We start from the raw sequence: 13,898 nt of genomic DNA, 5'->3' as shown, positions 1-13,898 counted from the left end.
CACACATGCACTGCCCACCGGGCAAACCCCACACTTGGGGACTGTTTCTGTATCCCTACAGTCCCCCTACCAGCCCGTGTCACCTGATGTCTGCACTTACCCATGCACTTGCCACATGCTGGCCATGACCTTACTTATTGTTCTTTTATACCCATGTACTGCACTGTCCCCGCCCCCTTCCCATGCACTTGCGCAATCTGAATGTAACCTGGCCTAATAGACTCGTCGTCGGTCCTCCCTTTGTTCCCTTCCCTTTCCCTTTGTTCCCCTCCCTTGCCTCATCGCGCCTTGAAACACATGTGTATAGGCGCGTTATAAATGCCTTATCATACCCTCTATCCTGCTTCTTCCTTTTCACCCTCTTGTAAAACCCCTCAACCCTGGCTCGCTCTCTACCTCTGCTCAATGCAGCAAGTTCTTAGTCACTTCGAGCTTTGCAAGTGTAAGTCCTTCTCGGAGTCTGACTCGCTCTCCTTTCCATCCTACCACTCTCTCTACGAGGCTCTTGTTGCAGCCAAGCCCAATTATTACCCCGACCTTCTGCATGCCTAATCTGCTCACCCACTGCGTTTCTTTCAATCTCTCTCTCGTCTTCTAACACCACCTACCCCTGATCATTCCCTCCACTCTTACTGTCTCTGACTTTGCAATGTATTATTCTCCTTAAGTCGCTTCGCTGCATGCTGCCATTGTTCCGTCAACCTCTACTCCTGCTCCTTCTCCCACCTCTCCAATCTCTTCCCTTTTCCCCCCTATTACTAATCTGGATACCTCTTCTCTCTCACTACCATCCCACTGGTTCACCTTCTGATCCCATCCCATCTTCTCTAATTCCTAAAGCCTTCTCTTGTCTCCTATCGTACCACTCTTAACACCTCTTCTCACATTGATCTTTCCTTCCTGCTTTAAGAATGCTTCCATTCTCCCTATTCTTAAGAAGCCATCTCTTGACCCATATCTTCCTTCTAATTGACGTCCAATTTCTCTACTTCCCTATCTCTCTAACTTACTTGAGAGACTAGCCTATACTCCGGTTTCCACCTTCGTCAATGCGAACTCTAGACTTCCCTCTCTCCAGTCTGGCCTCCGTCCCAGTCACTCAACCTAGACTGCTCTTCTCTCTATCTGCTACTCTTTGCTCGCTATAACAAACACTCCTCTCTTCTCATACACTTAGATCTGACCGCTGCTTTCGACATGGTTGATCACACTGTGCTCTTGGCCTCTTTGGCTTCTTTCAGGTTTGCGGATTCTGTTCTTGCTTGGTTTCGCTCTTACCTCTGCAACCGCACATATTCTGTCTCCTGGGCTGGTTCGCCTCCACAAACCCTTCCCCTTCTTCATGGCGTCCCCCAAGTCTCTGTTCTTAGCCCCTTTCTCTTCTCCATCTGTACTGCTCTTTTGGACGCAATTATCTCATCCTTTGGGATTTCTCACCACTTTTATGCTGATGACACGCAACTCTTTCTCTCTTTCTCCTCATATACTCCAGCTAGTCACGATAATCTATCTTTCCGTTTACTTGCTATAAAATCTTGGATGTCATATCACTTTTGTGTTCTAAATTCATCGAAAATTGAAGCTCTCTTCCCGGCCACCATCATCCACCCCCCTCCCATCCCTCCTTTGTCTCCTTTCCTCCCTCATCTCTACCTGTTTTCAGCTGTGATCTTAATCTCGGTCTTTACCTGGCTACTGACTTGTCCTTTACTCAGTCTTGTCGCCTCCATCTCTTTAATATCCGTAAAAGCTTGTATTTTCCCCCGACTTTCGGTGCTACCAAACTCCTGATTTCATCTCTTATTTTATCCTTGCCTTGTTTACTGTTCTACTATTCTCTTTGGTCTTCCTCTTTCTCAATTGGCACCCCTCACGTCCATCTTTAATGTTACTATCTGCCTTCTCTACCAGTTATCAGATTCCATCTCGCAATCTCTCTCTTCGCTTGGCTGGTTGTCTTTCTTCCCGGCTCAAATTTAATTTCTTTTGTATTGTGTTTAAGTTCATCTACGGTCTTGCTCCCAATTATTTGTCATCCTTGTTCTCCTTCTAACACCCCCACTCGGTCCCTTTGTTCGCAAATACCAGTTTCTACTATTGGTCCCCCATCCTCCTTGTGCCCAATCCCGATTGCGTTCTTTGTATCTTCTTGCTCCTTATCACCGGAATTCTCTTCCCTTCTCTCTGCTCAACTACTTTCCATCCTTCTTTCCATACTTCTCCAAGGACATTTCTTCTTCAATCCTAATGCTTCTTTGAAAATGTTTTGCAACTGAATCAATCCTTATTGTATTGTACTTCATTTTTATGTATAGCGCTTTGGAGTAAAGCGCTCAATAAATGCCAAATGAATACAAATACAAGGTTTTGTAGGACCTCGGGGGGCGTGGCTTGGCAGCCATGGACTAGGCTGCTTCACTCAAGAGCTTGTGGATCCGACAAACGATCCGGCCGAGCGCATGCATCCTGACCGCGTATTTCAACAAGGAACGCGGAGGAAAAGAAACGGGAATAGTAGCTGAATCGGACGCATTCTTCCGTGTGAAGATTGTACATCAGAAATGGAAGCTACGATACTTTGAAGCTTCCGAAGGCCGACGGAAGACTGGCCGCAAGATGGCGGCGAACATCAGACAAAGGAGCTCCTGAGGGCTTGCACCGTGCCCATAGTGAGAAGTGTTGCAGCGTTGGAGTGGCGATCACCACTGAACTGGGACAACAATCGGCTTGCTTTGCAATGATGTGCATTGCTGGAACATCCGGACCGTAGTGAAGCGGAGAGGGAGCTGCGGGCGACTGAGAGCGAGGGGCGGACTCCCACAGAGGCGCGAGCGCCAGCTGTGCTGGGAGCCCCGGGGCCTCCCCAGACACAGATGTGGAGTACCCAGAGGTCAGGCTCGCGGGACAGACACGGGCACCGAGGCAGAGCGGCGGGTCTGTAGGAGGAGGAGGAGGAGGAGAAGGAGGAGCAGGAGGAGCATCGGCGTGTCAAGCACAACACACGCACTGTGAACAAAATAACGTACGGCAGTAACGGGAGACAGGAGGTGAGGGCGAACACTGGTTAGCTGCCTTTTATGATGCACGGACAGCAAAGAACATTAGAACACAAACATTGCTGGCATAAACACGAGCGCAGCATCTCCCCAGCAGTGAAGAAGCAGTGCAGTAATACACAAGAAAGGCTTGAAAGAAGCACAAAAGACACGGGTGTGAAAACATTAATGCACTGCAAAGTCGCCACCAACACCGGAGCGCATTGTTACAAAGCTGGGCACATAAATGTAGTGCCGGATAAATGAAGGCAAAGACAGTGCGCTGCAAGATGGAACGCCCCTGTGAGATATAGGGCTAAGCTGTGGTGGAAGACACAGAGGCGGCTGACAGAGCAGATTGAAGTGGTGCACCCCTCATAAATCCAGAGCATAAAAGTGGAGAAACCACGGAAGCAAGATTCGAAGGTGGCCAGTGCCCTGCGAAGGAGAGGAGTGCGTATGGGACCAAGCAATACTAGAGCTACCGCAGAGGTGAAGGGTAGGACGGAAATCCCTGGGCAGGGTGCAAGGGGGCCTCGCAAAGCTCTCAGTCCAGAGCAACTAGCACCTAGCCCACAAGCCATTGAAGCAGCACATAAGCCCCAAGGCGGGGTTGGATCCTGATAACAGAGGAGATTGGAAAAGCAGCGGCGGGGGTGGGGGAGCACAAGACCCGCTCACAGTTGGGACAACAGATTCAGGTGCGAAAACAGGGAGAAAAATGTCTGTAAAGGGAAGCAAAACCAAGGGCAAACAGCCCACAATGGATATTTTTGACAAGTCGCAGAAGGGCCCCGCTACTCCAACACAAGGGACGGCTACTGCACACCCAGACGCGGCTCCGCCGAGAGAAGACCACTTATTTTGGCAGCTGTCACCGAGTTGAAGACCTTGTGGGGAATAGCAATGGCAGACCTGAAGACTGCACTAGAAACTAATATAGGGGGATTGAGGTCAATTTGCTGAGACAAAATGTGAGAGCGCTTGCAGAGAGAACGAGTGCGCGGTGAAAACCAACACGGAAACCAGCATAAACAATGCCAAGGACGTCCACATACTGAAACAGCAGGTGGCCAACCGGGCGGAGGAGGCCGAGGGAAGAGCGAGACGCAACAACATACGCGTGGTCGGCCTGCTGGAGGGGGAAGAAGGCCAAGACCCCACGGACTATGTGGAGAACATGATTATACAGGAAATAGGAGCCAACAGGAAATAGGAGCCATCAAGCTCTCCCAAGGGTTCGCAATTGAACGTGCGCACAGGTCCCCGATGAGGAAACCGCACCACCCGGGGCCCCCCCTAGAGCAATCAAAGCAAAGATCCTGAACTACAGGGATAGAGAGAAGATTTTGGAATTCTTCCGGAAGGGGGGGGACGATAACAAGAGAGTCAGCGACTATCACTGCGTACCCTGATTACACAATGTTAGTACAGAGACAGCGTTATAGCTATGTGGCGATGAAGAGGAGACTGCGCACAGCTGGATTTAAGTATATGCTCTTGTATCCCGCAAAGCTCAAGATTTTACATAAAGGCAAAGCGCATTTCTTTGACACCCCGGAGGAAGTGGCGAAGGGGTTGGACGCACATGGCTGTCCGGATCGAGATGAGGAGCAAGGCCGGGAGGAACACGATAAGTGATAAAACAGCCATGCATGTCAAGCATGTCAAGAAGTGAGCGGGGGGGGGGGTTGGGAGCAGAAGCAGCAGAACAGTTAACAATGGTGCAGCCAGTAAAGATGGGAATTGGAAAATGTAACATGTGACATTTGAACACGTTGGACTAGAATATAGAATCTGTAAAACACAGTGGGTGAAATTAAGTGCGCTTAGTTTGATGACCAAAAAGGAGCAGCGAGCTGCAGACAACCTACCCCTAGGAGTTTGAATAGTGGGATCGCCACTAGGGCGATATATCCCTGCTGAGCCGCGAGTACGGCAATAGCTGGAAAAGGGCTAGATGCGGGGGTGCCTGAGATCCAGGGATGGAGCTGGGCAACAGTTGGGGAGAGGGAGAGATAAGAGAGGGTTGAAGGGTGGGGTGGGGATGGGGGGAGGAGGGAGTAAGACGGGAGGTGGGGGAAGAATTGGTGAGTGTGTTGGGGTTGGGAAAAGAAAGGGGCTGGAGGGAGGGGGGTGAAGTAGAAGCGTTTATAGTAAGGGGAAGTTTATATGGGAGAATGAGCCTACATGTAAAACGGGATAAACCTAGACAAGGACTGTATTTAAGGAGGGAGGAGTGGGATCCTAATACATTATGGGGGACCTTAAAGTAATTACTTGGAATGTGAGAGGGCTCAATAGCCATTTAAAAAGGAATAAGGTTATGATGTATCTACGTAGACGGAAGATAGATATAGCCTTGATACAAGAGATCCACCTCACACAAGCAAAGCTGGAAGTGATCCGGAAGAAGTGGAGGGGGTCTGTTGTAGGCGCAACATATTCCACTTACACTACAGGGGTGATTACTTGGGTGGCACCGCATGTCCCATTTAAGCTATTGCAATCTACAGTTGAGGCAGATGGGAGGATGGTTATAATGAGAGGGCTGGTGGAAAACAAGGAAATATACATTGTAAACACATATGCCCCGAACCAGGATACGGCGGCATACTTTAGGACTCTATATAATAAACTCGGCATGTGCCTAGGGGGGGCAAGTGATCTGGGGAGGAGATTTTAACTGCACACTAAACCCGAAAATAGACAGATCAGATAGTAAAATAGATAGACCCACTCCTGCCGCTAGGACGTTACAGTTATTGTTAACGGACTTGGGGTTCGAAGACGTATGGAGGTCACTCCACCTACAGGACAGGCAGTACTCGCATTACTCAGCGCCGCAAAATCTACATACCAGGCTGGACTACTTGTTTGTCACACAGGAGCTAATGACAGAAATAGCGCATACAGTATATAAAGCGAGAGTCCTTTCAGACCACTCGCCACTGATACTGGTATGGCAATACCGACCCCCAAGAGCAAGGATACCGACATGGCGCCAGAGCAGAGGCGCTGAAAGATATTACTTTTAGGGAGGATTTGAGAGAGGAAATAATAAGCTATTTTGAGATCAACACGGGCAGTGTAAAGACGGCGGGCACGCTCTGGGAAGCCTTCAAAGTGGTAGTGGGGGGGATAGCTATAGCTAAGTCCAAGGGACTACAAGGAGGGATTTTAGCGGAACTACAAAATTCAGAAATAGAACTAGAAGCAGCATTAAAAAAGGAAGGCAATACCAGGGAAGATAACGAAGCAATACTCGGACTGCAACAAAAATGCGCTGGGCACTGGGAGAGACTGTGCAATCTTAATTACAAAAAGTATATAGAGAGGCAGCATGCAGGAGGGGATAAACCGGGGAGGGCCCTGGCTTGGTTATATAAGAGCGAGACCCCTAGACCTACAATCAGAACGATAATGAAGGATGATGGGCACATAGAGGACACACTCTTGTACGGTGACGTAGAGGGGAGCGATTGCAAGGAAATAAGAGGAACGCTGGAAGACATTGGAATGCCACAAATTAGCGCAGAAGAGCGAGAAGAGCTGGATGCCCCAATCACTCTAGAGGAACTAGAAGAGGTAGTGATGAAGCTACCCACCAGCAAGACTCCAGGGGCTGATGGACTCCCTAGCAAATTCTATAAAATGTACAAGACCGAGGTGCTCCCCCCGCTGTTAGAGATGTAAAATGAGGCATACGAAGTAGGAAGGCTACCAGAGTCCCTTAGAGAGGCGATTATTATACCACTCCCTAAACCCAACAAGCCGGGCAATGACTGCGGCTCATATAGACCATTACAAATGCTGAATCAGGATAGTAAAATACTGACAGCGGCCTTGGCAAACAGAATGAGGAGGGTCATCGATAAATGTATACACCCAGACCAGACTGGCTATGTCCCCAATAGGAATATATCTAATAATCTCAGACGACTCCAACAAGTCATTGAACACGCAAATGGGGATGTGGACGAAATGGCAATTGTATCGCTAGACACAGTAAACGCTTTTGACTCTGTCAAATGGCCCTGGTTGATCGCGGCCCTAGCCAATTATGGAATAGGACCTGGGTATCTCAAATGGACCAAACTATTATATAGCGCGCCGCTGGCCAGGGTCAAAACAGGAGCTGTAATCTCAGAGAGGTGGCAATTAAGTAGAGGCACCAGACAGGGATGCCCGTGGTCCCCCGTGCTGTACATCTTAGCTTTAGAGCCCCGGGCAATATACTTGAGGCAACAGTATGACATAAAAGGTATCACCATAAAAGGAGAACCGCACCTAATTTCTCTGTATGCGGATGACATGTTGTTGTATCTACGCTACCCAGAAGAAAACCTCCAGTATGTTCTGGAGGTGATGGAGCGATTTGCGAAGCTGTCTGGTATAGCTGTAAATCCTAAAAAATCTTGCATATTTCCATTGGGTAGATATAAAGGGATCCCGTTAGATCAGTTACCTGTTTTACAGATACCATGGGAGGTCAGTACGTTTCGGTATCTTGGGATGGACATATACCGTAGGTAGACCACCAGCATAATACAGAGAAGGCGATCAAGGGTATTGAAAATAGCATGAAGTTCTGGGTGAAGCTTCCCTTGGCGATGATGGGACGCAAAGCAATGCTGAAAATGGTGGTCCTGCCAAGACTATTGCATTATTTTGGGAACATCCCATATTTGATATCAAGGGGATTCTTTGTTAGGATACATAGCATATGCAGGGAATTCCTCTGGCATGGGACGAGAAACAGAGTGGCCCTCTGGAGGCTACAAAACACACACAAAAAAGGGGGTATATAAGTGCCAAATTGTGAAATCTACTATATAGCAAGCCAGCTACAATATGTAGCAAAATGGCTCTCCGAAGAACCAACCCCAGAGTCCAGGTTGGACGGGACTGTACCCCATTCTTTTTGAAAGAAATTATGTTGTTGCCTAGATCGGATATGGAAGGGCGCCCAAGGATGATGAGATTAGGGTGGGAGATATGGCGAATGAGATTTGCCTGTCAGATAATGGCAAATCTATCCCTGTGTTCCCCGCAAGTGCCACTAGTTGCATTGACAGGAAAAGAAAAGCAATTACGGATGACGATTAGGAAGCACTGGGAACCGGTTGGGATAGCCACAATGGGGAATTTATGGCAAGAGGGGAAGATAAAAGACTTTAAGATGCTGGAGGATGAAACAGTGCTACACGCGGGACAATATATTACATACCATAGGGTGGTGCAGCGTGTCAAAGAGACATGGTCCGAAGTAGTACTATAAGACCAACCGGACGCCACCATAGATACAATATATGACATAGCAGAAGGAGGACATGAGATATCTAGGATATAGGAGCTGATGATGTCAAAGGTGGGAAAGGAAGTGGTACAACTAAGAAAAGACTGGGAAGAGGAGGTAGGTGTCCCAATGAGTGACGAGATGGGGGAGCGAGCCCAAAGGTACCATAAGAAGGTGTCAAGGAATGCAAGACTACAACAGATACAGTTATATATAACCCATAGGGCATATATGACACCCCAAAGGATAGCCAAATTCAAAAACATAAGACGGCAATCATGCCCCAAATATGACGAAGAAAATGCCGGAGTGGTGCATATGTTCTGGACATGCCCAGTAATTGAGAGGTTTTGGCGAGAAGTGGCTCATAAACTGGAAGAGAAAGGGATAAAGATAGTGGTGGACACAGTGTGGGCTTGCCCGTTAGGGGGATTTCCTAGACCACGTAAATTTAAGCATGTAAGTAAACTAAAGGATCTGGCATATGTACTTACAAAACTAAGAATCGCTATGGGGTGGAAGGCATGCCATAGACCAAGACTAGAAGTATGGTGGAAAGACTTACAAAAATAGGCCGAAGCTGAAACTATAGTATGGCAGGAAGCCAATAGTTCTGGGGGGGGGGCTGAAACCTTGACAGCCTGGAAATATCTAATAGCCACGTTATTTGGGCCCCTGCAAGACCGGTTAAGCGGTCGGGACCCTACAGAGACCATGGAAGAGGTAACCCCAATGCAAGGCGAAGTAATAGAACATGAAAGAAAGTAGGCTCGAAAGGGGGGGAGGGAACGGGAGAAGCAGTGAACCCAGAAGACGTGATGTAAATTCAAAATACAAAATGTTACTATATATACTGCAAGTTTGGTTTGTGTTGTTTGTTGAAATAAAATTAATAAAAATTGTTTAAAAAACAAAATGTTTTCTAGGGCCATGGGATTCGTCAATTTGGTAGTCACTGGTCCCAAAGGGGGTTTACCCTACCATGAGATCTACCCTCTGAGTACCACCCACAGTGGGACTATTGGGTAGTGGCCTCACCACACTCGTTCACCCATCGGAAGCAGTAATGACATAGTGGGATTTGTCACTGATCTGAGAGATAGAAACCAAAAGGTGGCTGGGACCCAAGAGAAAGAAGCCAATACCACATGAGTCTTGGACCCGACAAAAAGAATACCTGGCAGGATAGTGAACCAGGTACAACTACTGAGAATCAAGAAGAGCCAAGAAGGGATTGGGATCCATACCAGATAACAAACTGCCTCCAAACCTTTGTCATAGTCACAGTGCCTGGCAGAATAGTGAACCAGGTAGGCTGTGAACATGTGAGCAAGACCAGGGAAAGTGAGACATACCCTCTGGTGTTTATATGAACATTGTGGAAAGAGCCAAGAGAAGACACTCATTCCTTTAGCACTGTAAAAGCTGGAGAAAGGCCAGGGGAAGGGAGGCATGGTGTTTGTGGACATTATGAAAGTAGTCAAGAGGAGGGAGTCCTTCTCTTGACATTGAGAAGAATCTGGTAAAGACCAGGAAAAATAAGACACTTGTCGTGGCAGAGAAACCAGAGACAGGTCAGGGGAAGGAGGTATTCCCCCCCCTCTCGAAACCCCTCCCACCCCAACTATGAATATAGAAGACATATTGTTCTAAGTGCCTTATTGGCACTTCAATCCAAGGAACCTTTTTGACACACTATTTGTATCCCTTAAGAAGAACATTTCATTTATATCACATAGAAGTGAACTTTCGGCTGCCATCCAGAGGGAAGAAACCATTCTTCTGGATGAAGAACACTACCCCTTTTCCTTAGTCGAGTATATAGTGCAAGGGTTGGAAATCGGTTTGAGGACACAGAACGGTGGACTTTGCTTAAGACTGACATCCTGACACATTACTTAGTATTGGATGAGGCAGGGAAACCCCTCTTAGGACTAGGGTCAGACAGGGATTTCTCTTTTATTACCAATAAAAGTCTATAGCCAGAAACATGCCTCCTGTGTGTCGGTCTCCTCCTTCCACACCCTCACATACACATACCCACATATAGACAGTCAAAAGTAGGAAAATCTTTGGAGAAAATGTTATCCCAGACACAAGAGAATTATGAAATTCATTGTGTGCCCTGAGGCCCATGGGCATGTGGCACGTAATAAGAAATAAAATAAATACATTGCAATTGGAGACATTTATTTATTTATACCATGTTGCTACCTTGTGCGTCCAAAAGGAAGAACAACCTGAATGTGAGGTTTTGTCAAAGGACTTTTTGTTGTATTGCCATAGCTTTCTGTTTGAACATTTCATGATAGTGTAGTTCTGAATAGCAAAGGATATCCTAAGGAAAAGAGAGGCAGAAAACTGAGCAACCTTTTGGGAATAATCTAGCGCTCTAGTGGGAATTGAGACCATTTTCCTCTCCTGTATTTCCTTCACGAGGTTCATAGAAGTTAAAAGCTTGAAATAAAAATCTTGGGAAGAGACTTCAGTGACTTAGCCTTTCTTTATCCATGGCCACTTTGTGACACATGGGATATCACTTTTTACCTTTGGCAACACCCTATAAACAATTTTATTTAAAAAAACAATATATCATTTCACTATCCCAAACAAGGATGAGTTCAAATCACAAAAGCCCAAACCAGCGGCAATACCTACAAATCGCTCTGTGGCTTCGTCTGGAAATGGTAGTGTGCGTGAGAAGGTCTGCGTGTACACTTCCAGGCCCAGGTTCCTCATGGTCTCCTGTAACCAGTCCACTGGCACTCCCCTGAGGAGAGAAACGGGAAAGAGGGGCATCTTAGTATAAGCAGAAGATCAGATATGTGGGGGAAATAAAAATGATCCAATTAAGGTAAGTAGGTCAAAGATTGTCAATCTACAAAGCAGTAAAACCCTGTTGGTTTTTATAATGACTAATAGGCAAATAATCCATGGAAGTTCATTGCATGTACATTTTCTTTTTTTAACTCAACTTTATTTATTCAGGTGGAAATTTTAAAAAACTGCAAAGCACATGTCAGAGCAGAACAACAATACGCGATTTCGGAATACAGGAGCACATCAGGAGACAGACAGAAGCATAACTAGAGCAGTGTGCTGTCTGCCTCGGTACCACCAGTTGCATTTCTAAATAGCATCAGAGTTATCCTCCACTAATCCAACCAAGGCATAGGAAAGTGTTTCACCAGTGGAGGAGATCGGTGGATGTTAATTAAAGGATGTTGGCAGCAAATGGTTCCCAAATGAAACAAAAAGGTGGCAGTTTGTGATTCATAGTGGTAAATAATTTTCACATGCCCATGTCTCCGAGACCTTACACCACCAGATCACAACCCATGGGCCTGCAGCCAAGCATGTGCAATGGTTAGTCTAGCTGCTTTAAGAAGTGGCTGATCAGCACAGCAGTTGGCCCATTTAGGCCAGACTTCCCATCTTGCTCTACGTCTCCCAATATCAACACCAGAGGGTACATGGGGAGTTTTAAGTTAGTAATATCTTTGATCAGAGAGAGGATCTCTTTAAAAGAATACTGCTCTAGGGGACAGCAACACGAAATATGACCGAAAGTGCTGATATTCGAGCACCATCTCCAAACAATGGGATTGTGTGAATGGATAAGACTGTTTAGTCAAATGGGGGGGATATAATACCATCTGTTAGGGAAAATTCTCAGATATTTTCTAATTCCTCTCTACCTAAGAGACCCCCAGAAACTTTACTGGATTTTGAGGACTTGAATTCTTTGCCTGGAGAGAGTGAGACCCTTTTTTCCCCACTCCCTCATGTATTTTAATGTGATTTTTTAACTCTGCGTTTCTTTTGGTTATGTAGTCTGACAAACTTGATAGGCATCTTTTACATTACACAGCACTTTCAGCACTCCATGGAAGTCTTTCAGATTTCCCAAAGGTTTAATTACCTTCTTTTGGATAAACTACTGTTTCCAAGAGCAGTAAAGTGAAATTGACTTTAATTACACTTGTAACTTTCTAGACCCAGCACACACCATCTTACAATAGGATGGTGGAGGGGTTGCGTAGTATCCCCTTTGTCTAGCTTCTGATGTAACATTTTTATGTTACCCTTTCCTCACTGAATAGCTGGTGGTAGTGGTTTACATTTAACTCCCATGGTGTGCATTTACTGATGGCTGCATTTGCAGCTGCAGTAAAGCACCCAAGGGTGCCATTTTTGTCAAAATGGCCCTGGTTGTCTTTTTTCGCCATTTCTTTGTGGAAAGGTCCTTCTCGAGATTTACTCTGAACGCCAAACCAGGTTTGGTTCCTTTGTTCGTTTTGCCTTTGGTGGGATTCACAAGTGAAGCCTGCCTCTGGCTCCAGGGTGCCTGGTGTGGGCAGGAAGTGAGGGCAGTGCCCGAAGCTCCCTGTGCTTAGTCTCCTGCTGGGTGACCGACAGCTAGGCTGGAATGAATGGGAGAAACTTGAATAAAAGGCAAGGCTTTTTGGCTTGGAAGGCAGAGTCGACCGCTGGACGAAGGAATCCGAAGAAGAACTTGAAGAAGACGCCTGCTGCAACTCCTGGACCTTTGTTTTGCCTGGTGAAGCCCTACTGCTGTGCTGAAACTCCAAATTTGTTTCAACTAGACAAGCCCTGTAAGGACAACTTCTCCACTTGAGTTGGTGGGACCAATCAACTTCAAAGTAAGCCACCTGGACATCCTCTCGGAGCTGGTTGAAATTCCACTGCAGTTGTTGCTGGAACCGAATAGCCAGGTAGAGAAACACCAGATCGTGTGTGTTAGTTTTAAGTTGGCCAAGAGCTCCAGGAAGATCCTCCGGACTCCCAGGAAGCAGGACTGACCGAGCCTGAGCCACCTCAACAGAGTGCTGGACCCCAGATGCAAGGAAAGCCCATCTCAACAGCCAAGAGTCTGTGGTGGTGCTATTTGGTTAGACGCGAGGCGCTGAAACCACGAAGTGCCACTGAATAGAGGTTGGTCCTTTTCTGTCCTGTTGCAGTGCAGGAGTCCTCCAGACGTCCTCCCTCTTGTCCCCCACGACTGAGGCCCAGGAACACGGGATCTGCAAAGCTGCACAGGAACAGAAGCCAGCCAAAGCCCTTTTCTTCTAACCAAAAGGTACTGTACAGTCTAAGAGAACTTACCTCTTGTTGTGTAACCTCACTTGTTCTCTGCTGAGACCGGTCTTGGTTGCTCTGTAGAGTTGCTATCAGCTTCTTTACTTCACAAGCCTAAACAGCTTGTGGCCCTACCTTGATTTCTTCTTTTCCACAAAGACATCTAAGGACAGGGGAGTTTCGGGCACCTCACTCACTTCCTGCCCTGCCAGACACACTGGAGCCAGAGGCGGGTTTCAGTACTGAAGCCCGCTAAAGGCAAAATTAACAAAAGGGTTAAACCTGATTTGGCCCGCAGAGTAAAACCCAAGAAACACCTCACAAACTAGAAATGGCAGAAAAAGAAGACCAGGGCCATTTTGACACAATGGTCACACATGGGTGCTACACTGCAGCTGAGGATTCAGCCTGCAGTAAAAAAGCACAATGGAAGGAAAATTAAACAACTGCCACCAGCCATTAAA

General features: G+C 46.9%; 1 protein-coding gene across 3 annotated transcripts in view; it reads right to left on the bottom strand.

The window, feature by feature from the left end:
- Positions 1 to 13,898, bottom strand: part of GPAA1 (glycosylphosphatidylinositol anchor attachment 1) — a 356,377-nt gene that overhangs the window by 262,820 nt on the left and 79,659 nt on the right. For all 3 annotated transcript variants that reach the window (XM_069621807.1, XM_069621808.1, XM_069621809.1), the window contains one exon: positions 10,993 to 11,104. In XM_069621807.1, coding sequence (XP_069477908.1) covers positions 10,993 to 11,104 — 112 coding nt within the window. The remainder of the gene's footprint in view (positions 1 to 10,992; positions 11,105 to 13,898) is intronic.

Source organism: Ambystoma mexicanum, chromosome 5q (assembly GCF_040938575.1).
Source record: "Ambystoma mexicanum isolate Mex_15411 chromosome 5q, UKY_AmexF1_1, whole genome shotgun sequence".
Taxonomy (NCBI): Eukaryota; Metazoa; Chordata; class Amphibia; order Caudata; family Ambystomatidae; genus Ambystoma; species Ambystoma mexicanum.
Note: the sequence above shows the minus strand (reverse complement) of the source record. Positions and strands in the feature narration are given on the sequence as shown.